General features: G+C 49.5%; 1 protein-coding gene across 2 annotated transcripts in view; it reads left to right on the forward strand.

Annotated features, from left to right (window-relative positions):
* The window catches only part of siae (sialic acid acetylesterase), a 187,218-nt gene that overhangs the window by 53,591 nt on the left and 107,930 nt on the right, over nt 1-25,697 (forward strand). For both annotated transcript variants that reach the window (XR_011937457.1, XM_072486869.1), the window contains exon 3: nt 13,365-13,552. Coding sequence is in view for 1 of the 2 variants with exons in the window: in XM_072486869.1 (XP_072342970.1) it covers nt 13,365-13,552 (188 nt within the window). In the remaining variant the exon portion in view is untranslated. The remainder of the gene's footprint in view (nt 1-13,364; nt 13,553-25,697) is intronic.

Raw genomic sequence — 25,697 nt, forward strand, 5'->3', positions numbered from 1 at the left:
CGCCCTCCAAGCCTGCACCGATCACGTGTCCTATCTAGACCAACCGCCTGTATCCTTTTATACCCCGTCTGTTCATGTGCCTATCCAGATAAATCTTAAAGGTCGCTAATGTGTCTGCCTGAACCACCTCACTTGGCAGTGCATTCCAGGCCACCACCACCCTCTGTGCAAAAATCTTTCCCCATACATCTCCACTGAACCTGTCCCCCCCTCATCTTGAACTTGTGCCCCCTTGTAATTTTCAATTTTGCCCTGGGAAAAGCCTACATCTGTTCACCCTATCTATACCCCGAATAATTTTATAAACGTCTATCAGGTCACCCCTCAGCCTCCGTCTCGCTAGGGAGAACAATCCTAGTTTATTCAATCTCTCCTCATAGCTAATATCCTCCATACCAGACAACATCCTGGTTAATCTTTTTTTTAAAATAAATGTTTTATTAAAGTTTTTCCAATGAGCGTTTTTATATAACAAAAATAGAAATACAAATTGTAATAGAAAATAACAATAAACATAGCCCAAAGCTTACAATGAAACTACTTACACAACAGAATTAAAAAAAAAAAACAGAACAAGGTGGGTTTTGTCTCCATGCCTAACTCACATTATATCACCTGAACCGCCCCCCCCCCCCCCCCCCCCAGGATGCTGCTGCCGCTGACACTTACTGTTCCCCTAGAAAGTCAAGGAAAGGTTGCCACTGCTGGGAGAACACCATCAAGGACCCTCTCAAGGCGAACTTTATTCACTCCAGGCTGAGGAACCCCGCCATGTCACTAACCCAGGTCTCCACACTCGGGGGTTTCGAGTCCCTCCACATTAACAGAATCCGTCTCCGGGCTACCAGGGAGGCAAAGGCCAGTACCTCGGCTTCTTTCGCTTCCTGCACTCCCGGATCCTCCGCCACCCCAAATATCGCTTCGGCTGGGCTCGCCTTCCCCCGAGTGTCCAAAACCCTAGACATCACTCTTGCAAACCCCTGCCAGAATCCTTTAAGAGCCGGGCATGCCCAAAGCATATGGGCATGATTCGCCGGACTCCCCCCACACCTCGGGCACCTGTCCTCCACCCCAAAAAACCTACCCATTCTTGCTGCCGTTATATGCGCCCGATGCACCACCTTAAACTGGATTAATCCGAGCCTGGCACATGGTGAGGAGGAGTTCACCCTGCCCAGGACATAGGACATCGGCCCACAGGCCCTCATCCAGCTCCTCGCCCAGCTCCTCCAACCACTTATCCTTCAACTCCCCCACTGAGGCTTCCTCTACCTCCTGCAGCTCCTGATATATGTCCGACACCTTCCCCTCCCCTACCCAGATGCCAGACACCACCCTATCCTGGATCCTACGTGGGGGCAGCCGTGGGAATGTCCCCACCTGTTTTCTAATGAAGTCCCGAACCTGAAGGTACCTGAACGCATTTCCCGGGAGCAGACCGAACCTCTCCTCCAGCTCCTGCATGCTGGGGAAGACCCCGTCTATAAACAGGTCCCCCATCCTCCTAATACCTGCCCTGTACCAGCCTTGGTACCCCCCATCCAACCTACCCGGAGCAAATCTGTGGTTATTCCGTATCAGGGTCCACACCGAGGCCCCCTCCTCTCCCCTGTGTCTCCTCCACTGCCCCCAGATCCTCAGTGCGGCCGTCACCACTAGACTAGTGGTGTATCGCGCCGGCGAGAACAGCAGCGGAGCCGTAACAAGTGCCCCTAGACTGGTGGCTCTACACAACGCCGCCTCCAACCGCCCCCATGCCGCCCCCTCCTCCATCATCCATTTCCTGATCATGGCCACATTGGCCGCCCAATAATAACTGCAGAAGTTCGGCAGAGCCAGTCCTCCCACCTCTACCCTCCGGCTACACTCCAAAAATGCCCTTTTGACTCGCGGGGTTTTATTCGCCCACACAAATCCCGTAACAATCCTATTCACCCACTTAAAGAAGGACTTGGGAATGAAAATGGGGAGGCACTGAAACACGAAGAGGAACCTGGGGAGAACCGTCATCTTCACAGTCTGCACCCGTCCCGCCAAGGAAAGCGGGAGCATATCCCACCTTTTAAACTCTCCCTCCATCTGCTCCACTAGCCGGGTTAAGTTGAGCCTGTGCAGGGCATCCCAGTTCCTGGCCACTTGTATCCCCAAGTACCGAAAGCTCCTCCACTATCCTGAGTGGGAGCTCCCTCAGTCTCTCCTCCTGGCCCCTACCATGGACCACGAACAGCTCACTCTTCCCCATGTTCAATTTATACCCCGAGAACCTCCCGAAGTCCCCCAGGATCCGCATGACCTTCCCCATCCCCTCCAACTGGTCCGAAATATACAACAGGTCATCCGTGTAGATGGAGACCACCCGGTGCTCCTCCCCTCCGCGCACCAGCCCCCTCCAATTCCCCGAAGTCCTGAGCGCAATGGCCAATGGCTCAATTGCCAGGGCAAATCCAGCAGAAGGCAGTAGAGCGGAGCTGCTGATTGGCCGTTGCAGGGGAAATTTGCATACGTCCATGTGCTCACCCTAACTTGGAGGCATACCTGAACAAGAGACCCGAGCTGTTCAAGTGAAGCCAAGCATCCAGCAGAGGGCAGTAGAGCGAAGCTGCCGATTGGCCGTCGCAGGGGAAATTTGCATACGTCCCTGTGCTCACCCTAACTTGGAGGCGTACCAGAACAAGAGACCCGAGCTGTTCAAGTGAAGACAAGCATCCAGCAGAGGGCAGTAGAGCGGAGCTGCTGATTGGCCGTTACAGGGGAAATTTGCATACGTCCGTGTGCTCACCCTAACTTGGAGGTGGTTTGTGGAGGAGCTCTTGTCAAGTGACACTTAAACTTAAAGGATACATCGGATGGAGAGGAAAACTGCAGGGGATGGGCACAATGGAAATGTGGAGTTTGTTCAAGGAACAGCTACTGCGTGTCCTTGATAAGTATGTACCTGTCAGGCAGGGAGGAAGTGGTCGAGTGAGGGAACCGTGGTTTACTAAAGCAGTCGAAACACTTGTCAAGAGGAAGAAGGAGACTTCTGTAAAGATGAGACATGAAGGTTCAGTTAGGGCGCTCGAGAGTTACAAGTTAGCTAGGAAGGACCTAAAGAGAGAGCTAAGAAGAGCCAGGAGGGGACATGAGAAGTCTTTGGCAGGTAGGATCAAGGATAACCCTAAAGCTTTCTATAGATATGTCAGGAATAAAAGAATGACTAGGGCCAGTCAAGGACAGTAATGGGAAGTTGTGCTTGGAGTCCGAGGAGATAGGAGAGGTGCTAAATGAATATTTTTCGTCCGTATTCACACAGGCAAAAGACAATGTTGTCGAGGAGAATACTGAGATTCAGGCTACTAGACTAGAAGGGCTTGAGGTTCATAAGGAGGGGGTGTTAGCAATTCTGGAAAGTGTGAAAATAGATAAGTCCCCTGGGCCGGATGGGATTTATCCTAGGATTCTCTGGGAAGCGTGGGAGGAGATTGCTGAGCCTTTGGCCTTGATCTTTAAGTCATCTTTGTCCACAGGAATAGTGCCAGAAGACTGGAGGATAGCAAATGTTGTCCCCTTGTTCAAGAAGGGGAGTAGAGATAACCCCGGTAACTATAGACCAGTGAGCCTTACTTCTGTTGTGGGAAAAATCTTGGCAAGGTTTATAAGAGATAGGATGTATAATCATCTGGAAAAGAATAATTTGATTAGAGATAGTCAACACGGTTTTGTGAAGGGTAGGTCGTGCCTCACAAACCTTATTGAGTTCTTTGAGAAGGTGACCAAACAGGTGGATGAGGGTAAAGCAGTTGATGTGGTGTATATGGATTTCAGTAAAGCGTTTGATAAAGATCCCCATGGTAGGCTACTGCAGAAAATACGGAGGCATGGGATTCAGGGTGATTTAGAAGTTTGGATCAGCAATTGGCTAGCTGGAAGAAGACAAAGGGTGGTGGTTGATGGGAAATGTTCAGACTGGAGTCCAGTTACTAGTGGTGTACCACAAGGATCTGTTTTGGGGCCACTGCTGTTTGTCATTTTTATAAATGACCTGGAGGAGGGCGTAGAAGGATGGGTGAGTAAATTTGCAGATGACACTAAAGTCGGTGGAGTTGTGGACAGTGCGGAAGGATGTTACAAGTTACAGAGGGACATAGATAAGCTGCAGCGCTGGGCTGAGAGGTGGCAAATGGAGTTTAATGCAGAAAAGTGCGAGGGGATTAATTTTGGAAGGAATAACAGGAAGACTGAGTACTGGGCTAATGGTAAGATTCTTGTGGATGAGCAGAGAGATCTCAGTGTCCATGTACATAGATCCCTGAAAGTTGCCACCCAGGTTGAGAGAGTTGTTAAGAAGGCGTACGGTGTGTTAGCTTTTATTGGTAGAGGAATTGAATTTAGGAGCCATGAGGTCATGTTGCAGCTATACAACACTCTGGTGCGGCCGCATTTGGAGTATTGCGTGCAATTCTGGTCGGCGCATTATAGGAAGGATGTGGAAGCATTGGAAAGGGTGCAGAGGAGATTTACCAGAATGTTGCCTGGTATGGAGGGAAGATCTTATGAGGAAAGGCTGAGGGACTTGAGGCTGTTTTCGTTAGAGAGAAGAAGGTTAAGAGGTGACTTAATTGAGGCATACAAGATGATCAGAGGATTGGATAAGGTGGACAGTGAGAGCCTTTTTCCTCGGATGGGGATGTCTAGCACGAGGGGACATACCTTTAAATTGAGGGGAGATAGATATAAGACAGATGTCAGAGGTAGGTTCTTTACTCAGAGAGTAGTAAGGGCGTGGAATGCCCTGCCTGCAACAGTAGTGGACTCGCCAACACTAAGGTCATTCAAATGGTCATTGGATAGACATATGGACAATAAGGGAATAGTGTAGATGGGCTTTAAGAGTGGTTTCACAGGTCGGCGCAACATCGAGGGCCGAAGGGCCTGTACTGCGCTGTAATGTTCTATGTTCTATGTTCTAAACAGCAACGGGGACAGGGGACACCCCTGTCTCGTCCCCCGGTGCAGCCTGAAAAATTCCGACCTTAGCCGGTTTGTGGACACACTCGCTACAGGGGCCTGATACAGCAGCTTGACCCACCCTATAAATCCCTTCCCCAAATCCAAACCCTGACTAGCGCCTCCCACAGATACTCCCACTCCACCCTGTCAAAGGCCTTCTCCGCGTCCATCGCAGCCACCACCTACACCTCCCCCCACCCCCCCCCTCCGAGGGCATCATGATAATATTCAGGAGCCTCTTCACATTCGCGTTCAGCTGCCTGCCCTCAACAAAACCCGTCTGGTCCTCCCCAATCACTCCCGGGACACAGTCCTCTATTCTAGTGGCCAGAATTTTTGCCAACAGCATGGCATCCACGTTCAGGAGCGATATCGGCCTGTAGGACCCACACTGAAGTGGATCCTTCTCCTTCTTCAGGATAAGCGAGATCAATGCCTGCGACATTGTCGGAGGGAGGATCCCTTTCTCCTTTGCCTCATTGAAGGTTCTCATCAGGAGCGGGCTCAGCAGCTCCGAGGACTTCTTCTAGAATTCTACGGGGAAGCCATCCGGGCCTGGGGCCTTGCCTGTCTGCATGCCTGCCAGCCCCCTGACTACCTCCTCCGACTCAATCATGGCCCCCAGTCCCTCCACCCGCTCTGCTTCCGCCCTTGGGAACCACAACCAGTCCATGAACCGCCTCATCCCTTCCCCCTCCCCGGGGGGGTTCCGACTCGTATAACCTCCCGTAGAACTCCCTGAAGACTTCATTCATCCTCTCTGGGCTCAGCACCATGTTGCCTTCCCTATGCCGCACTCCCCCAATCTCTCTGGCCGCCTCCCTCCTGCGCGGCTGGTGCGCCAGCATCCTACTCGCCTTCTCCCCATACTCATACACTGCCCCCTTCGCTTTCCTCAGCTGCGCCTCCGCCTTCCTCGTGGACAGCAAATCAAACTCCGCCTGTAATATCCGGCGCTCGTTCAACAGCCCCCCCCTCTGGGGCCTCCGCGGTAGCACGGTAGCATTGTGGAAAGCACAATTGCTTCATAGCTCCAGGGCCCCAGGTTCGATTCCGGCTTGGGTCACTGTCTGTGCAGAGTCTGCACATCCTCCCCGTGTGTGCGTGGGTTTCCTCCGGGTGCTCCGATTTCCTCCCACAGTCCAAAGATGTGCAGGTTAGGTGGATTGGCCATGATAAATTGCCCTTAGTGTCCAAAATTGCCCTTAGTGTTGGGTGAGGTTGCTGGGTTATGGGGATAGGGTGGAGGTGTTGACCTTGGGTAGGGTGCTCTTTCCAAGAGCCGGTGCAGACTCGATGGGCTGAATGGCCTCCTTCTGCACTGTAAATTCTGTGATAATCTATGATAAACTGTGATATCTACCCTGAGTATCTCTCCCACCAGTCTCTCCTTCTGCGCCCTCTCCTTCTCTCTATGGGACCTAATGGAGATTAACTCTCCCCTAATGACCGCCTTAGAGCCTCCCAAACTTCTGCCACCATCACCTCTCCTGTGTCATTCGCTCCCACATAGTTCTCAATACTCCTCCTTATCCGCCCGCACACCTCTTCGTCCGCCAGCAGCCCCACATCCAGTCGCCAGAGAGGGCGCTGACCCCGTTCCGCCCCCAGTCGTAGGTCCACCCAGTGCGGGGCATGGTCCGAGACCGCGATGGCCGAGTATTCAACCCCCTCCACCCTCGGGATTAACGCCCTACTCAACACAAAGAAGTCTGTTCATGAATAGACTTTATGGACATGGGAGAAAAAGGAAAACTCCTTCGTCCTTGGCCGCATAAGCCTCCAGGGGTCCACTCCCCCCATCTGGCCCATGAACTCCCACAAGACCCTGGCCGCCGCCGGCCTCTTTCCCGTTCTGGACTTGGAACGGTCCAAGCTTGGATCCAAGACCGTATTAAAGTCCCCTCCCATTATCAGGTGACTTATCTCCAAGTCCGGGATCCTACCCAACACGCGCCTCATAAAGTCCGCATCGTCCCAGTTCATGGCATATACATTCACTAACACCACCTGGTCCCCCTGCAACTTGCCACTCACCATTATATACCTGCCCCCCTTATCCGCCATGATGCTCCCCGTCTCAAACGCCACTCGTTTACTGATCAAAATGGCCACCCCTCTGGTCTTGGAGTCTAACCCCGGGTGAAACACCTGTCCCACCCATATTTTCCTCAGCCTCGTCTGTTCCGCGAGCTTTAAGTGCGTCTCTTGCAACATGGCCACGTCCGCCTTCAACCCCTTCAAATGCGAGAACACGCGGGACCGCTTGACCGGCCCATTCAGGCCCCTCACGTTCCACATGATCAGCCTGGTCGGGGGGTTAACCACCCCCCCCCCCCCCCCATCCCGCCGACTAGCCATCTCCCTTTTTCGGCTGGCCGCGTGCCCCCGCCTCCCTCCTCCAGCTCTCCCCCTGGTGGCCCGCCCCGCCTGACTCTCCATCCATATCCCTCACCTGGCTCCCCTTCAGTCGGCAAAGCAGCACCCCTTCCCCCCCCCCCTCCCAAACCCCCCGCACACACCTCCCCCCACCTGGCCAAGCATCCGCTTAGCTCTGGTTTCCCCCCCCCCCCCCATTGTGCTTCTGTGAGTCAGCTCACCCATGCTGACCCCGGCCGCTCCCGCCTCTATACACCAACCCTTAACTTGTTGCCTCCTTCGAGCCACCCTCCTCCCACCCCCCCTCCCCCGTAGGGTAGAGGGGCAAGCGCCACCTGGGACCTCCCCGTGCGCCGGACAGCCCGTCCCGGGCGTTTCCCGCCCCCTAGCACCGAACACCTGGAAAGCAAAACACCTGGAAACCAAGCAGAACAAACAACAAAACCCCCAACCAAACTAGGGCAGACATGCCCATAATCCTATGCTTAACCCGCCGTCCTCCCCATGGTCCCTCCCCACCGCACATTTCACCCCCATACAACAGTCCCTTAGTTCAGGTCCAGCTTCTGCCTGATGAACGACCACGCCTCGTCTGGGGTATCAAAATCGTGGTGCCTGTCCTGGTATGTTACCCACAGTCTCGCCGGGTGCAGGAGCCCAAACTTCACCCCTTTACCGTGGACGACCGCCTTCGCCCGGTTAAAACCTGCACGCCTCCTCGCCAGCTTAGCTCCCAGGTCCTGGTAAATTTGGATCTCGCCATTCTCCCACTTACTGCTTCGCTCTTTCTTCGCCCACCGCAGGACTCGCTCCCGGTCTGCCAAGCGCTGAAACCGTATCACCATCGCCCTCGGTGGCTCGTTTACCCTCGGCTTTCTGGCGAGAACCCCATCCAGCTCCACGGGCCGCGGGAAGGCCTCCGTGCCCATCAGCGTCCCCAGCATTGTGGCCACGTACGTTCTCGCGTCCACCCCCTCCGCTCCTTCGGGAAGGCCCAGGATCTGCAGATTGTGGCTCCGAGACCTGCACTCAAGGTCATCCAGCCTCTCCTGCCATCTCTTATGGAGCGCCTCGTGCGTCTCCCTTTTCACCGCCAAGCCTAGGATCTCGTCCTCGTTCTCTGCCACCTTCCTCCTCACCTCCTTGATCTCCTTCTCCTGCGCCTTCTGGGCCACCACAATTCTTTCCATGGAGGCCAGCATCTCCGTTTTCAGCCTCATGAAGCAGTTTTTATGGAGCTCCTGTTGTTCTCTGGCCCATTGGGCCCACACCTCCTGATCTTCTCCTGCCGCCATTTTGTAGATAGTCTCCTGGGCCGGATGGGATTTATCCCAGAATATTGAGGGAAGCAAAGGAGGAAATTGTTCGCGGCCTTGACTAGACATCTTTGTATCCTTATTGGCTACAGGTGAGAGTGAGATCCCAGAAATGAAATGAAATGAAAATCACTTATTGTCACAAGTAGGCTTCAAATGGGCTCAACTCCAAGGGGCTGGTTTAGCACAGTGGGCTATTTAGCTGGCTTGCTTGCAATGCAGAACAATGCCAGCAGCGCGGGTTCAATTCCCGTACCGGCCTCCCCGAACAGGTGCCGGAATGTGGCGACTAGGGGATTTTCACAATAACTTCATTGAAGCCTGCTTGTGACAATAAGCAATTGTTATTATTATTAACTCCGAACGGTAAATTTCACGAGTCTGGAGGGGAAGGTGAAGGCAGATTTGGCAAGGTGGGATAGTCTCCCTTTGTTGTTGGCTGGCCTGGTGCAGACTGTCAATATGAATATTTTGCTGAGGTTTCTGTTTTTGTTCCGGTGCCTACTGGTCTTTTTGCCAAGGCATTTTTAGGAATGGTGAATTGGTTGGTCTTGTCGTTTGTGTCGGCAGGGAAGGTTCCAAAGGGGGCGGCATCCGGGGGCTTTGGCTCTTCCAAATTTGTGACACTACTACTGGACGACGAATGTGGAGAAAGTGCGGGGCTGGACTAAGGAGACGGAGGCTTTGTGGGCGCAGATGGAGGTGGGGGGTCCTGTAAGGGGTCGGGGCTGCGGACGCTAGCAACAGCACCGCTGCTGCTTGCCACAGGGAAGTAGTGTTGGTGGTAGCCACGTTGAAGATTTGGGGGCAGTTTCAACAACAGTTCAAGTTGAGGGCAGGGTCAAGGATGATGTCAATAAGCGGGATTCATGGGTTTGAGCTAGGGAGGATTGATGCGAGGCTCTCGGGATGGGAGGAGAAAGGGGTAAAAGAGATGAACGATCTGTTTCTGGAGGGAAGATTCGCAAGTTTGGAGGAGTTAGGGGTGAGGTATGGGCTGCAGCGTCAGCAGGGCTTTAGATATATGCAGGTGCGGAATTTTGCAAGAAAGGCTTTCCTGAGTTTTCTGGTGGCACCTTCCTCCTCGTTGTTGGAGCAGGTGCTGTCGATGGGGGTTTGGGTGGGTTCTCTCAGCGATCTATGGCAGGATTATGGAAGAGGGCAAGGAGTCTATAGAAGGGATTAAGGCCAAATGGGAGGAAGAGCTGGTAATGGGGCTGGAAGAAATATTATTGGGCAAGGTGCTGCGAAGGGTCAATGCCTCACTTGCGAGGCTGGGGTTGATTCAGCTAAAAGTGGTGTACAGGACGCACTTCACAAAGGCAAGGATCAGCCGGCTGTTTGAGGGAGTGGAGGACAGCGGTGTGGGGGGGCCCAGCCAACCATGTCCGTATGTTCTGATCCTGCCCAAAGTTGGAGAAATATTGGGGTCGATTTTCAGAACCATTTCCCCCCTCCCCCGTGCCTCGGCATGGCTGGGGACCTGTTGGAGTTTCTGTCCTTGGAAACGGTGAAATTTGGTCTGAGAGGAGCGGACGAGGGGTTCCACCAGAGATGGGGGTTCTTCATTTTATGCTTCGGTGGTTGTCGTCGAGTTCTGCTAGTGTAAAAATGTTGAATAAAAATATTTTAAGAAAAAAAGAGGGTCGACATATGGGTACAACTTAAAAACCAAAAAGGAGCAATTGCGTTGCTGGGAGTGTTCTATAGGCCCCCTGACAGTCTGAGAGAAATAGAAGATCAGATATGCAGCCAAATTTCAGAGAATTGTAAAAATAATAGGGTAGTGATAGTGGGGGATTTTAACTTCCCCACCATTAACTGGGGTAGTCGGAGTGTAAAAGGTTTAGAAGGGGCGGAATTTTAATAAAGCATCCAGGAGAACTTTTTGAAGGTAGAAGGTCTGACAAGAGAGACACTGGACTTAATTTTAGGTAACGAAGCCGGGCGAGTGGTTGAAGTATCAGTGAGGGAGCATTTTGCAGACAGTGATCATAACTCTGTTAGTCATAGAGTCATACAGTGCAGAAAAAGCCCTTCAGCCCATCGAGTTTGTGCCAGTCAAAAACCACCTAACTATTCTAATCCCATTTCCCAGCACTTGACCCATATCTTAAGTGCACCTCTAAATACATGTTAAATGTTCTGATGTTCTCTGCCTACCCCACACTTTAAGGCAGCGAGTTCTAAACTCCCACCGTACTCTGGAGTTTTTCCTCACATCCACTCTAAACCTCCTGCCCCTTACCTTAAATCTATGTCCCCTGGTCATTGATCCCTCCACCAAGGGGAAAAGTTGGTTCATGTCTATCTATGCCCTTCAGAATTTTATACACCTCAATCATGTCCCCCCTCAGTCTCCTCTGCTCTGAGGAAAACAATCCAAGTCTATCCAATCTCTCTTCATAACTAAAACTCAAAAAGCCCAGGCAACATCCTGGTAATCTTCTGCACTCTTTCCAGTGCTATCACATCCTCCCTGTAATGTCGGCACCATGACTGAAGGTATCCAAGGCGTCACTCAGTTGGTGACGGCCATGGCTGAGGGTCTCGGCCAGTATGTCCACCGCACTGGGGGATGTCACCACCAGGCTGAACTTGATGGCGTTCTGCGGGACATGTCTCGCTCTCAGATGGGAATGGCCGAGGCGCTGTGGAGCTTGTCCCAGTCGCAGATGGGAATGGCTGAGGCACTGCGGAGCATGGCCCTGTCACTGGGGGATGTGTCCCAGTCACTGAGGAGTATCGCCAACGGCGTTGACATGATGGTGCGGACTATGGGGAACCGCCAGGGCTGGCAGAGCCAGATGATGAAGGGGCTCTAATCAGCTGTTCCTCGGCCCCAAGGTGAACCCTCAGGGCCTTATGGGCACCGAGCAGGAGGAGGGGGTGCTGAGTGCCAACACGGGCCCATCCCATGGGGCGGCAAGGGTGGTCACCAGCACTCCTGAATTCCACTCCTCTGATGAGGCCGTGTCTCGGGGTCAGCATACGGGACAGGGCAGTATGGCTGCGCATGTGACGTTGACAAGTGAGCCAGGATCCCAGAGGACGCCCGCCAGGGGCATCTAAGGCCAGGGGATGAGATAAGCAGCTGGCTGCCCCCATCTCAGATGGCCGGGGGGGGGGGGGGGGGGGGCACTATCGGGAATGGGGTGTTGTACAGCACATTAAACAACTCTTTGGACAAATATTATGATGCTTCTATCACTTTCTTCTGCATTGCTCTTTGCCTGTCTCTCTCCCATTCTTCTCCCATTCTCTCTCTCTCTCTCTCTCTCTCTCTCTCTCTCTCTCTCTCTCTCTCTCTCTCTCTCTCTCTCTCTCTCTCCCCCCCCCCCCCCCCCGGGAGCTTGGTCCTATCCCCTGGGTGTTCGGATGTTGGCTGCTGCGAGTGTGGTGCTGACCCCGACACAGTGTCCAGGCATCAAGGTTTGATTGGAATGCTAGGCAATCACTCCCACATGTTATATGGCCCGCCTACCCACGAAAACCCATTTGGCATGTGTCAAGTGCTCATTTAACCACATATGCCAGTTCCCTATTAGCGATAGCCTTCAGCCACGCAGCCAGAGGCCTCAGCAGTCGGCATGCGTTATGGGTGATTGGTGGGTCAGATGGGCAGGGACAGGGACTTCCCCAGTATGGGCCTGCCCCCCGCCGCCATGGCGGCCCATCCCAGCTGAGTGTTCCCTACCCCCCCTCCAGACATTGGGTTGGTAAGGCCAGCACCCCCGGTCTCTTTGCCTGAGCGCAAAGATAGCTATTCCCTTCCTCGGCTCGCCACAGAAGCCCTTCCGTCAGGTTCACGACTTTAAAATGGACCACCAATTGGCACCAGCTTGTATCAGATCATTGCTGAACGCCTCATTCTGCTGTTGTTATGACTAGTCCCATCTCCATAAAGCTGAACTCGTACCACGCTCTGATGCTCCAATCCTAACTGACACCAAGTTGATTAACCTATCACCCCTGTGCCCGCTGACCTACATTGGCAGCCAGTCCAGCAATGTCTTGAAATTAAGTTCTCATCTTGCTTTTGAATCTCTCCATAGGCTTTCCCCCCTCTCTCTCTGTAATAATAATAATCTCTTATTGTCACAAGTAGGCTTCAATGAAGTTACTGTGAAAAGCCTCTAGTCGCCACATTCCAGCGCCTGCTCGGGGAGGCTGGTATGGGAATTAAACCCGCGCCGCTGGCATTGTTCTGCATTGCAAGCCAGCTATTTAGCCCACTGTGCTAAACCAGCCCTCCATCCCTACTACCCTCTAAGATTGTTGCTCTCCTCCTCTATGTCCCTTGTTCATCCCAGATTTTAATCACTCAACCAGCCTGCACCTGAAGCTCTGGGATTCCCACTCTAAACCTCTCTGCCTCACTGCATTTCTCTCCTTTCACACATCCTTAAAACCTCCCTATTTGACCAGACTTTTTGTCATCTATCTTAATATTCCTTTGTGGTTTGGTGTCAAATGTAGTTTGATAATGCTCCTGAGAGGTGCCTTGAGATATTTTACTATGTTAAAGGTGCTATGTAAATGTAAGTTATGTTCCTGAGGTCTCTTACCTATAAGGAATTTCATTTAAGTGGGCATTAAGTATAGTCGGACATTCATGCGGTATCGCCACTGCTCCAGTTAGTGCTGGGCCTTCAGTTGTGTTTCTCTTTTATTTTTCAGATCTAGCTCTTGGTGTCACAGGTGTTTGGAAAGTTTCCCTTGATCCTGTTGCTCCAGGTGGTCCATTTTTGATTATTGCAGAGCAGAAGTTCGCCAGAGGGGTGGACAGAATTTTTTTAAAAGATGTTTATTTTGGAGATATCTGGCTGTGTGGTGGGCAAAGCAATATGCAGATGACAGTGTTACAGGTAAATGATTTTTCTGTTGTATTGAAGAAACATCGGTGTTGTCTGGAAAAAGGCAGATGCACACCACATTGTGATAATTTTGGAAATGCGTGACAGCTCCTGTTAGGAAGTGAGGTTAATTTCCCTCCCAGTAGATACAGCACAATGTAGCATAAAATCCTTACATCCTTTCTGGCTGACTGAGATCCTGATGGCATTCCTTATTCTGGAGCATGAGTTAGAGCATGTAAAGAGGGCTTTTCCTCTCTGCTAACTGGTCACTGACTGTCAACAATGCCATGTTTTTGCTTGTAATTCAGGAACCAGATTTGCGGTTACCGTTGTCCTACTTCACGGAATTATACAGTGCAGAAGGAGGACATGTTGTCCATTGAGTTTGCACTGGCTCTTTTGAAGGGCAGTCAGTTAGTCCCACTTCTCAGCTCTCCTGCAAGTATTTGTCCAATTCTTTTTGAAGTCTACAGTTGAATCTGTTTCCACCTACCCACCAGGCAGTGCTTTCCAAATCCTAACCAGTTATGTGTGGAATCATGTTGCCTCTAAATCTTCTGCCAATCGTTTGAAATCAGTGCCTCTGCTAATTGCTCATTTCCAGAACAGTTTTAGTAAATCTCATTGTATCCTTTCCAAAGCCATCACATCCTTCCCAAGCTGTACCCAGAATCACACAATGGTTGGAATCACCTGCTCTCTCTCATGGTGTGCTTGAAGGTGGAAGAGTATGTAATTAGTTGGGATGGTTGCATACCTGAACCCTGCCCCTGCCAGAATTAAATTATGGATGGCAAGGCACACCCATGTTTGACCTTTCCACCCCACAGCAAATTAAGGCCCTTAAATGGATAACTAATGACAATTGAAGTACCTCATCCCAGCTGAAGGCAGTGCCCCGGGGCTGTTTAGCGCACGGCTAAATCGCTGGCTTTGAAAGCAGGCCAGCAGCACGGTTCGATTCCCGTAACAGCCTCCCCGAACAGGCGCCGGAATGTGGCGACTAGGGGCTTTTCACAGTAATTTCATTTGAAGCCTACTTGTGACAATAAGGGATTTTCATTTCATTTTTCATTTCTTCATCAGGCATGACAGTTGCAACTGTGCAGCCAACATATCAGCTCCTCGGGTGGGGATGACAGTGGGGGAGTGGGGGCTGGATCAAAGGTACTAAGTGCCTGGCCAAGAGACAGGACATTAGGAAGGTTAGGGTCAGAGAGAATGCTGAAAACCTTCCCTGCCCTTGCTGCCGCCAGTCTGGACCCAATGTAGCGGACAGAATTGTTTTAAAAGATGTTTATTTTGGAGCTATCTGGCTGTGTGTTGTTGACCACAGCATTACAAGTACAGGACATTCTGGAGGGGGAGGGTGAACAGCCAGTGGTTGTGCTACTGTACCTGTTCAAATGACATCGGTGAAAAAAGGGATGAGGCCCTAAAAGCAGAATACAGGGAGTTTGGAAGTAAGTTGAAAAGTAGGACCTCAAAGGTAGTGATCTCAGGATTACTATCAGTGCCAAGTGTCAGTCAAAGCAGAAATAGCAGGCCATATCAGTTGAACACATGGCTGAAGAGATGGTGTGAGGGTGAGGGTTTCAGATTCCTGGGACATTGGGACCAGTTCTGGAGGAGGTGGGACCAGTACAAACTGGGCGGATTACACCTGACAGGACTGGGACTGATGTCTTGGGGACAGTATTTGCTAGAGTGGTTGGGGAGGGTTTAAACTAAAATAGCAGGGGGATGGGAACCTAAGCAAGGAGTTAGTGGAGGAGGAAACATGGACAAGAACATAAGACAGAAAAGGGAATAAGAAAAGCAATAGACAGAGAAATCAAGGGCAAGAATCAAACAGTAAAAAATAATGGGAACGGGACAAGGACGGTATCTATGGGCACGAACTAACCAAAGAGAAACAGAATCCGTTCTGAGCGGGAATCGAGGGGTCATTCCTGGCGCTTTTAGCGGTGGGAACGACGCCACTATCTATCGGCACTCTTTTGCTTGGTGGCCAGCGGGGCCAGCCCACCCGTCCCCATCCCCGTCCCTGGCGAGGCCGCACTTAGATGCATTTCCTGTATTGAGGAGCTCCACTCTCCGGAACACCTCCGTGCAGGAAAATATAAATGGCGTCCCAACTTCCTAACCCCCCGATGTGACCCTGGAACCCCCGATGCCCCTACTCACCGATATGGGGGGTCTCTGGTCTCCCCTGCATCCCCACATCACACGGACAGGGCACCCCTGGGCCGAATCCCGGCGCAGGCGAAATGCCAACCTGGCACGCTGGTAGTGCCCCTGCCAGGACCTGGGCACACTGAAAGTGCCAGGCTGGCACCTATGTAGCACTGCCAGGGTGCTAGGCTGGCAGTGCCAAGCTATCCAGGTGGCATCAAAGTGCCAGCTTGCCATCCTGCCCAAAGGTCAATCACCCGGGGGCCTCTAATCCACTGGGAGACCCCCCCCCCCCAAGTACTGTCCTGCCTGATCTCCATTTGTGGGAACCAGTATTGAATGCCGCTCGGGTAAGTTCACCAAGGCGAAGGGGATAAATCCCAAAGCCTCGGGTAGATCAGGCGTTGGTGATGATCTTTCAGGAATCACAGGAGGCAGAAAGGGTCCCAGAGGACTGGAAAGTGGCTCATGTAACACCACTGTTTAAGAAGGGAGGGAGGCAGAAGATGGGAAATTCTAGGCCAGTTAGCCTGACTTAGGTCATTGGTAAGATTTTAGAGTCTTATTAAAGATGAAATCGCGGAGTACTTGGAAGTGCATGATAAAATAGGACTGAGACAGCAGGGCTTTGTCAAAGGGAGGTCGTGTCTGACAAATAGAACATAGAACAGCACAGCACAGTACAGGCCCTTCGGCCCACAATGTTGTGCCAACCATTTATCCTAATCTAAGATCAACCAAACCTACACCCCTTCAATTTACTGCTGTCCATGTGCCTGTCCAAGAGTCGCTTAAATGTCCCCAATGACTCTGACTCCACCTCTGCTGGCAGTGCATTCCACACACCTACCACTCTGTGTAAAGAATCTACCTCTGACATCTCCCCGAAACCTTCCTCCAATCACCTTAAAATTATGTCCCTCATGACAGCCAGACCCTGGGGAAATGTCTCTGGCTATCCACTCTATCCATGCCTCTCATCACCTTGTACACCTCTATCAAGTCACCTCTCTTCCTTCTTCGCTCCAGTGAGAAAAGCCTTAGCTCCCTCAACTTTTCTTCATAAGACATGCCCTTCAATCCAGGCAGCATCCTGGTAAATCTTCTCTGCACCCTCTCCAAAGCATCCACATTCTTCCTATAATGAGGCGACCAGAACTGGACACAATATTCCAAGTGTGGTCTAACCAGGGTTTTATAAAGCTGCAGCAAAACCTCACGGCTCTTAAATTCAATCCCTGCGTTAATGAAAGCCCACACACCATACGCCTTCTTAACAACCCTATCAACCTGGGTGGCAAATTTGAGGGACCTATGTATGTGGACCCCAAGATCCCTCTGTTCCTCCACACTTCCAAGAATCCTGCCTTTAACCCTGTATTCAGCATTCAAATTGGACCTTCCAAAATGAATCACTTCACATTTATCTAGGTTGAACTCCATCTGCCACTTCTCAGCCCAGCTCTGCATCCTGTCAATGTCCTGTTGTAACCTGCAACAGCCCTCGACACTATTTACAACTCCACCAACCTTCGTGTCATCGGCAAACTTACCAACCCACCCTTCCACTTCCTCATCAAGTCATTTATAAAAACCACAGAGAGCAGATGATACAAAGGTCTGTAGAGGGACAGGTAGCATTGAGGAAGCAAGGGGGCTACAGAAGGATTTGGATAGGCTAGGAGAGTGGGCAATGAAGTGACAGATGAAATACAATGTAGAAAAGTGTGAGGTTATGTACTTTGGAAGAAGGAATTTAGGCATAGACTATTTTCTAAATGAGAAAATGCATAGGGAAACAGAAGCACAAAGGGACTTGGGAGTCCTTTTTCATGATTCTCTTAAGGTTAATGTGCAGGTTCAGTCGGCAGTTAGGAAGGCAAATGCAATGTTAGCTTTCATGACAAGAGGACGAGAATACAAGACCAGGGATGTACTTCTGAGGCTGTTTAAGGCTCTGGTCAGACACCATTTGGAATATTGTGAGCAGTTTTGGGCCATGTTTCTAAGGAAAGATGTGCTGGCCTTGGAAAGGGTCCAGAAGAAGTTCACAAGAATGGTCCCTGGAATGAACAGCTTGTCGTATGAGGAACGGTTGAGGACTCTGGGTCTGTACTCTTTGGAGTTTAGAAGAATGAGGGGAGATCTTATTGAAACTTACAGGATATTGCGAGGCAAGATGAGGAGGAATTTCTTCAGCCAGAGGGTGGTGAATCCATGGAACTCTTTGCCGCAGAAGGCTGTGGAGGCCAAATCACTGAATGTCTTTAAGACAGAGATAGATAGGTTCTTGATTAATAAGGGGATCAGGGGCTATGGGGAGAAGGCAGGAGAATGGGGATGAGAAAAATATCAGCCATGATTGAATGGTGGAGCAGACTCGATGGGCCAAGTGGTCTAATTTTGCTTCTGTGTCTTATGGTCTTTTAGGCAAGCACATATTAGAGTGAAATTAGCTGTTCATTCAAATAGGGAGATTTGCCAAATACTGATCCCGCCCATAATGGGCAGGAACCAGATCGCAAAATCTCGTGAGATCCTATTAGATCTTGCGAGGCGTGATGAAACCGGGTAAATCCCAGAAGAGGCCACTCCTGGCATCAACTGGCCACGTTGCACCCACATTTGGGTGGGATGTGGCCTGTAGATTGCGCCTTATATATCTTCTATGACTTAAAAAGATTAGCCTTAAGGCTTTGTGCTTAATGAGTGGAGCAGTTGCAATAAAGCAGATGAATTAATTGCTCAAATAATTGTAAACGGTTATGATGTAGTCAGGATTAGAGCCAGACCTGTTGGGGAGGGTTTAAACTATTGTGGCAGGGGGATGGGAACCGATGCAGGAAGTTGGAAGGTAGTAAAAAAGGGACAGAAACAAAAGGCAGTAGGGGGAAAGTGTAAGGCAGAGAAGCCATAGTCAAAAATCAAAAAGGGCGACAGTACAAGGTACAGTGACTGAGGGGAGCTCAGTGAATAGGTCCAGTAATACTAAAAGGAATAAAACAGGAAGCAAAAACATTAATGGACAGCGACGCGGCAGGTTGTTACATGAAGATATGGGTTCAACGACAAGGAAAATTAGGACAAAAGTTAAGAGGAAATTTAACTTAGGAGAGGTTACTGATCGAGGTGTTAAGATTCAAAACAGAGGTATAAAAGCCAACATAAGTGGACTTTACCTGAATGCTCGTAGTATTCGGAATAAGGTAAATGAGTTGATGGCGCAAATCATCGTGAATGACTATGATTTAGTGGCCATTACTGAAACATGGTTAAAGGATGGTCACGGCTGGGAGTTAAATATCCAAGGGTATCAAACTATTCGGAAGGACAGAGTGGATGGTAAGGGAGGTGGTGTAGCTCTGTTATTTAAGGATGACATCCAGGCAATAGTAAGGGATGACATGGGTGATATGGAGGATGAGGTTGAATCCATTTGGGTGGAAATCAGGAATAGTCAGGCGAAAAAGTCACTGATAGGAGTAGTCTATAGGCCACCAAATAGTAACATTATGGTGGGGCAGGCAATAAGCAAAGAAATAACAGATGCATGTAGAAATGGTACAGCAGTTATCATGGGGGATTTTAATCTACTTGTCGATTGGTTTAACCAGGTCGGTCAAGCCAGCCTTGAGGAGGACTTTATAGAATGTATCCACGATAGTTTCCTAGAACAGTATGTAATGGAACCTACGAGGGAACAAGCGGTCCTAGATCTCGTCCTGTGTAATGAGACAGGATTGATTCATGATCTCATAGTTAGGGATCCTCTCGGAAGGAGCGATCACAATATGGTGGAATTTAAAATACAGATGGAGGGTGAGAAGGTAAAATCAAACACTGGTGTTTTGTGCTTAAACAAAGGAGATTGCAATGGGATGAGAGAAGAACTAGCTAAGGTAGACTGGGAGCAAAGACTTTATGGTGAAACAGTTGAGGAACAGTGGAGAACCTTCCAAGCGATTTTTCACAGTGCTCAGCAAAGGTTTATACCAACAAAAAGGAAGGATGGTAGAAAGAGGGAAAATCAACCGTGGATATCTAAGGAAATAAGGGAGAGTATCAAATTGAAGGAAAAAGCATACAGATAGTAAATGTTTCTACAAATATATAAAACAAAAAAGAGTGGCTAAGGTAAATATTGGTCCTTTAGAGGATGAGAAGGGAGATTTAATAATGGGAGATGAAGAAATGGCTGAGGAACTGAACAGGTTTTTTGGGTCGGTCTTCACAGTGGAAGACACAAATAACATGCCAGTGACTGATAGAAATGAGGCTATGACAGGTGAGGACCTTGAAAGAATTGTTATCACTAAGGAGGTAATGATGGGCAAGCTAATGGGGCTAAAGGTAAACAAGTCTCCAGGCCCTGATGGAATGCATCCCAGAGTGCTAAAAGAGATGGCTAGGGAAATTGCAAATGCACTAGTGATAATTTACCAAAATTCACTAGACTCTGGGGTGGTCCCAGCGGATTGGAAATTAGCAAACGTGACACCACTGTTTAAAAAAGGAGGTAGGCAGAAAGCGGGTAATTATAGGCCAGTGAGCTTAACTTCGGTAGTAGGGAAGATGCTGGAATCTATCATCAAGGAAGAAATAGCGAGGCATCTGGATGGAAATTGTCCCATTGGGCAGATTCAGCATGGGTTCATAAAGGGCAGGTCGTGCCTAACTAATTTAGTGGAATTTTTTGAGGACATTACCAGTGCTGTAGATAACGGGGAGCCAATGGATGTGGTATATCTGGATTTCCAGAAAGCCTTTGACAAGGTGCCACACAAAAGGTTGCTGCATAAGATAAAGATGCATGGCATTAAGGGTAAAGTAGTAGCATCGATAGAGGATTGGTTAATTAATAGAAAGCAAAGAGTGGGGATTAATGGGTGTTTCTCTGGTTGGCAATCAGTAGCTAGTGGTGTCCCTCAGGGATCAGTGTTGGGCCCACAATTGTTCACAATTTACATAGATGATTTGGAGTTGGGGACCAAGGGCAATGTGTCCAAGTTTGCAGACGACACTAAGATGAGTGGTAAAGCAAAAAGTGCAGAGGATACTGGAAGTCTGCAGAGGGATTTGGATCGGCTAAGTGAATGGGCTAGGGTCTGGCAGATGGGATACAATGTTGACAAATGTGAGGTTATCCATTTTGGTAGGAATAACAGCAAAAGGGATTCATATTTTAAATGATAAAATATTAAAACATGCTGCTGTGCAGAGAGACCTGGGTGTCCTCGTGCATGAGTCGCAAAAAGTTGGTTTACAGGTGCAACAGGTGATTAAGAAGGCGAATGGAATTTTGTCCTTCATTGCTAGAGGGATGGAGTTTAAGACGAGGGAGGTTATGCTGCAATTGTATAAGGTGTTAGTGAGGCCACACCTGGAGTATTGTGTTCAGTTTTTGTCTCCTTACTTGAGAAAGGACGTACTGGCACTGGAGGGTGTGCAGAGGAGATTCACTAGGTTAATCCCAGAGCTGAAGGGGTTGGATTACGAGGAGAGGTTGAGTATACTGGGACTGAGACGTAATGCCAGACTTACCTCTCAGAGGGAAGTAAGAGACTGCTGCGTGCTCTGTTTCACAGAGACATGGCTCACTCCCACCTCACCGGACTGTGCCATACAACCTGAAGGCTTCTCAATTCACCGGGCGGACCACACAGCATCATCAGGCAAAGCGAAGGGTGGAGGGGTGTGCCTCCTCATTAACCCCTCCTGGTGCTTGGATGTGGCGATCCTGGCGACCTACTGCTCCCCAGACCTGGAATACCTGACCTGACCGTGAAGTGCCGCCCATATTATCTTCCACGTGAGTTCACGTCAGCCATTATCACAGCGGTCTACATCCCACCCCAGGCAGAACTATACACAATTATAAACAACTACGAAACCGAACACCTGGAGGCCTTGTTCATCATGGCCGGAGACTTCAACAAGGCCAACCTCAAGAGTGTGCTGCCAAAATTCCACCAGCACATCTCCTGTCCCACCAGTGGCGACAACACCCTTGACCACTGCTACTCAAAAATCAAGGGCGCCTACCGTTCCATTCCCCGACCGCACTTTGGGAAATCAGACCAGAAGACGGTGCTCCTTCTCCCGGCATACAAGCAGAAACTCAAGCGGGAGAATCCAGCTCAGAAGGTTGTGCAGTGCTGGTCCGAGGAGACAGAAGAGCTCTTACGTGACTGCTTAGAGACAGTGGACTGGTCCATATTTAAGAACTCAGCGACCAACTTAAATGAGTATGCCACCACCGTCACAGACTTCATCAGCAAATGTGTGGACGACTGCGCGCCAAAAATACCAATACGTACGTTCCCCAACCGGAAACCATGTCTCAATCGCGAGATTGACTCCCTACTGAAGGACAGATCTGAGGCGTTGAAGACAGACGACCCTGACCTATACAGGAAATCCAGGTACGACCTACGAAAAGCCATCCAAGATGCCAAGAGAGAATATCAATCCAAGCTAGAGTCACAGACAGACTCTCGGTGGTTGTGGCAAGGACTAAACAACATAACGGGCTACAAAGCGAAGCCGAGCAGTATCTCCGGCAGCAGCGCACCCCTCCCCGATGAACTCAATGCATTCTATGCTCGGTTCGAGCAGGTAACCAACAATCCACTGTCGAGTGCCCCAGCAGCCCATAATTCACCCATACCCACCATCACAACTTCCGAAGTCAGATTGGCCTTCCTGAAAGTGAACCCTCGGAAGGCGATGGGCCCGGATGGGATCCCTGGTCGTGCACTCAGAGCCTGCGCGGACCAGCTGGCAGAGGTATTCGCGGACATCTTTAACCTGTCCCTACTCCACTCCGAGGTCCCCACCTACTTCAAGAAGACCACCATCATACCGGTACCAAAGAAGAACCAGGCAACGTGCCTCAATGACTACCGTCCAGTGACCCTGACTTCAATCGTAATGAAGCGCTTTGTGAGGTTGATCATGAAGTGCATCACCTCCATACTCCCAGAACGACTTGATCCACTGCAATTCGCATACCGTTGCAACCGGTCCACATCAGACGCCATTTCCCTGGCCCTACACTCATCCCTAGAGCATTTCGAAAACAAGGACTCCTATTTATTGACTAAAGCTCCGCCTTCAACACCATAATCCCAGCCAAGCTCATATCAAAGCTCCAAAACCTAGGACTTGGCTCCCACTCTGCAACTGGATCCTTGATTTTCTGACCAACAGACCACAATCAGTAAGAATGAACAACAACACCTCCTCCACAATAGTCCTCAACACCAGGGCCCCGCAAGGCTGCGTACCTAGCCCCCTACTCTACTCCCTGTACACACACGACTGCGTGGCAAAACTTGGTTCCAACTCCATCTACAAGTTTGTTGACGATACGACCATTGTGGGCCGGATCTCGAATAACGACGAGTCAGAATACAGGCGGGATATAGAGAACCTAGTGGAGTGGTGATGCGACAACAATCTCTCCCTCAATGCCAGCAAAACTAAAGAGCTGGTCATTGACTTCAGGAAGCAAAGTACTGTAAACACCCCTGTCAGCATCAATGGGGCGGAGGTGGAAATGGTTAGCAGTTTCAAATTCCTTGGGGTGCACATCTCCAAAAATTTGTCCTGGTCCATCCACGTCGACGCTACCACCAAGAAAGCACAACAGCGCCTATACTTCCTCAGGAAACGAAGGAAATTTGGCTTGTCCACATTAACCCTTACCAACTTTTACAGATGCACCATAGAAAGCATCCTATCGGGCTGCATCACAGCCTGGTATGGCAACTGCTCGGCCCAGGGCCGCAAGAAACTTCAGAGAGTCGTGAACACCACCCAGTCCATCACACGAACCTGCCTCCCATCCATTGACTCCATCTACACCTCCCGCTGCCTGGGGAAAGTGGGCAGTATAATCAAAGATCCCTCCCACCCGGCTTACTCACTCTTCCAACTTCTTCCATTGGGCAGGAGATATAGAAGTCTGAGAACATGAACGAACAGACTCAAAAACAGTTTCTTCCCCACTGTCACCAGACTCCTAAATGACCCTCTTATGGACTGACCTCATTAACACTACACCCTATATGTTTCATCCGATGCCAGTGCTTATGTAGTTATATTGTATATGTTGTGTTGCCCTATTATGTATTTTCTTTTCTTCCCTTTTCTTCCCATGTACTTAATGATCTGTTGAGCTGCTCGCAGAAAAATACTTTTCACTGTACCTCGGTACACGTGACAATAAACAAATCCAATCAAATCCAATCCTGTACTCGTTGGAATTTAGAAGGATGAGGGGGGATCTTATCGAAACATAAAATTATGAAGGGAATAGATAGGATAGATGCGGGCAGGTTGTTTCCACTGGCGGGTGAAAGCAGAACTAGGGGACATAGCCTCAAAATAAGGGGAAGTAGATTTAGGACTGAGTTTAGGAGGAACTTCTTCACCCAAAGGGTTGTGAATCTATGGAATTCCTTGCCCAGTGAAGCAGTAGAGGCTCCCCAAAAGATCAGCCATGATCTCATTGAATGGCGGAGCAGGTCCGAGGGGCCAGATGGCCAATCCTGCTCCTAGTTCTTATGTTCTTATGTTCGGAGACGCGGCTGCAGGGTGACCAGGGATGGGAACTGAACATCCAGGGATATTTGGTATTTAGGAAGGATAGACAAAAGGGAGAAGGTGGTGGAGTTGCCTTGCTAGTTAAAAAGGGAATTAACGCAATAGTAAGGAGAGATATTAACTCCGATGATGTGGAATCAGTGTGGGTAGAGCTGAGAAACAATAAGGGGCAAAATACGTTAGTGGAGGTTGTATTTAGACCCCCAAACTGTAGTGGTGATGTTGGGAGTGGCTTTATTAAAGAAATTAGGGAGGTATCTGATAATGGAACATCTGTAATTATTGGCGACTTTAACCTGCATATAGATTATGCAAATCAAATTAGTAACAATACCATAGAGGAGAACTTTTTGGAGTGTTTATGCAATGGTTTTCTGGACCAAAACATTCATAAACCAACTAGAGAACAGGCCACCCTAGACTGGGTATTGTGCAATGAGGAGGAGATAATTGTCAGCCGAGTTGTATATGGCCCCTTGGGGATGAATGACGTAATATGATAGAATTCTTCATCAAAATGGAGAATGATGTAGTTGAATCGGGACTTGACTCCCGAATCTAAATAAAGGAAACTACAATGGTATGAGGTGCGAGTTGGCTCTGATGGATTGGGGAATATTACTTAAATGGATGACAGTGAATAGGCAATGGCAAACATTCAAAGAGTGTATGGGTGACCTGCAATTATTATTCATTCCTGTCTGGTGCAAAAATAAAATGGGAAAGGTGGCCAAACCGTGGCTTAAAAGGGAAATTAGAGATAGTATTAGATCCAAGGAAGAGGCATGCAAATTGGCCAGAAAAAACAGCAGACCTGAGGATTGGGAGAAGTTTAAAATTCAGTGCAAAGGGATTGATTATGAAGGGTAAAATAGAGTGCAACAGTAAGCTTGCGGGGAACATACAAATTGACTGTAAAAGCTTCTATAAGTATGTGAAGAGAAAAGGATTGATGAAGACAAATGTGGTCCCTTGTTGGCAGAAGTGGGAATTTATAATGGGGTACAAAGAAATGGCTGAGCAACTAAATACATTCTGCCTTCACAAAGGAGGACACAAATAACATACCAAACATGTTGGGGAATACTGGGTTTAGTGAGAGGGAAGGACTGAAGGAATCAGTATTAGTCAGGAAATGGTGTTAGGGAAATTGATGGGATTGAAGCCTGATAAATTGCCAGGCCCTGACAATCTACTTAAGGAAGTGCCCTAGAAATAGTGGATGCATTGTATCAGGTGGACCCTTTAAGAAATGGGTGTTTATCAAATAGCTGCAGTGATGTTCGTGTGTGGGTGGAGCTGGGCTGTTTTTCTGTCTTTTACTTTCGTTTTGAACTGAAAAACTGCTTTGTGGCTCTGTTTATGGTTTTGT

This window comes from Scyliorhinus torazame, chromosome 21 (assembly GCF_047496885.1).
Source record: "Scyliorhinus torazame isolate Kashiwa2021f chromosome 21, sScyTor2.1, whole genome shotgun sequence".
Taxonomy (NCBI): Eukaryota; Metazoa; Chordata; class Chondrichthyes; order Carcharhiniformes; family Scyliorhinidae; genus Scyliorhinus; species Scyliorhinus torazame.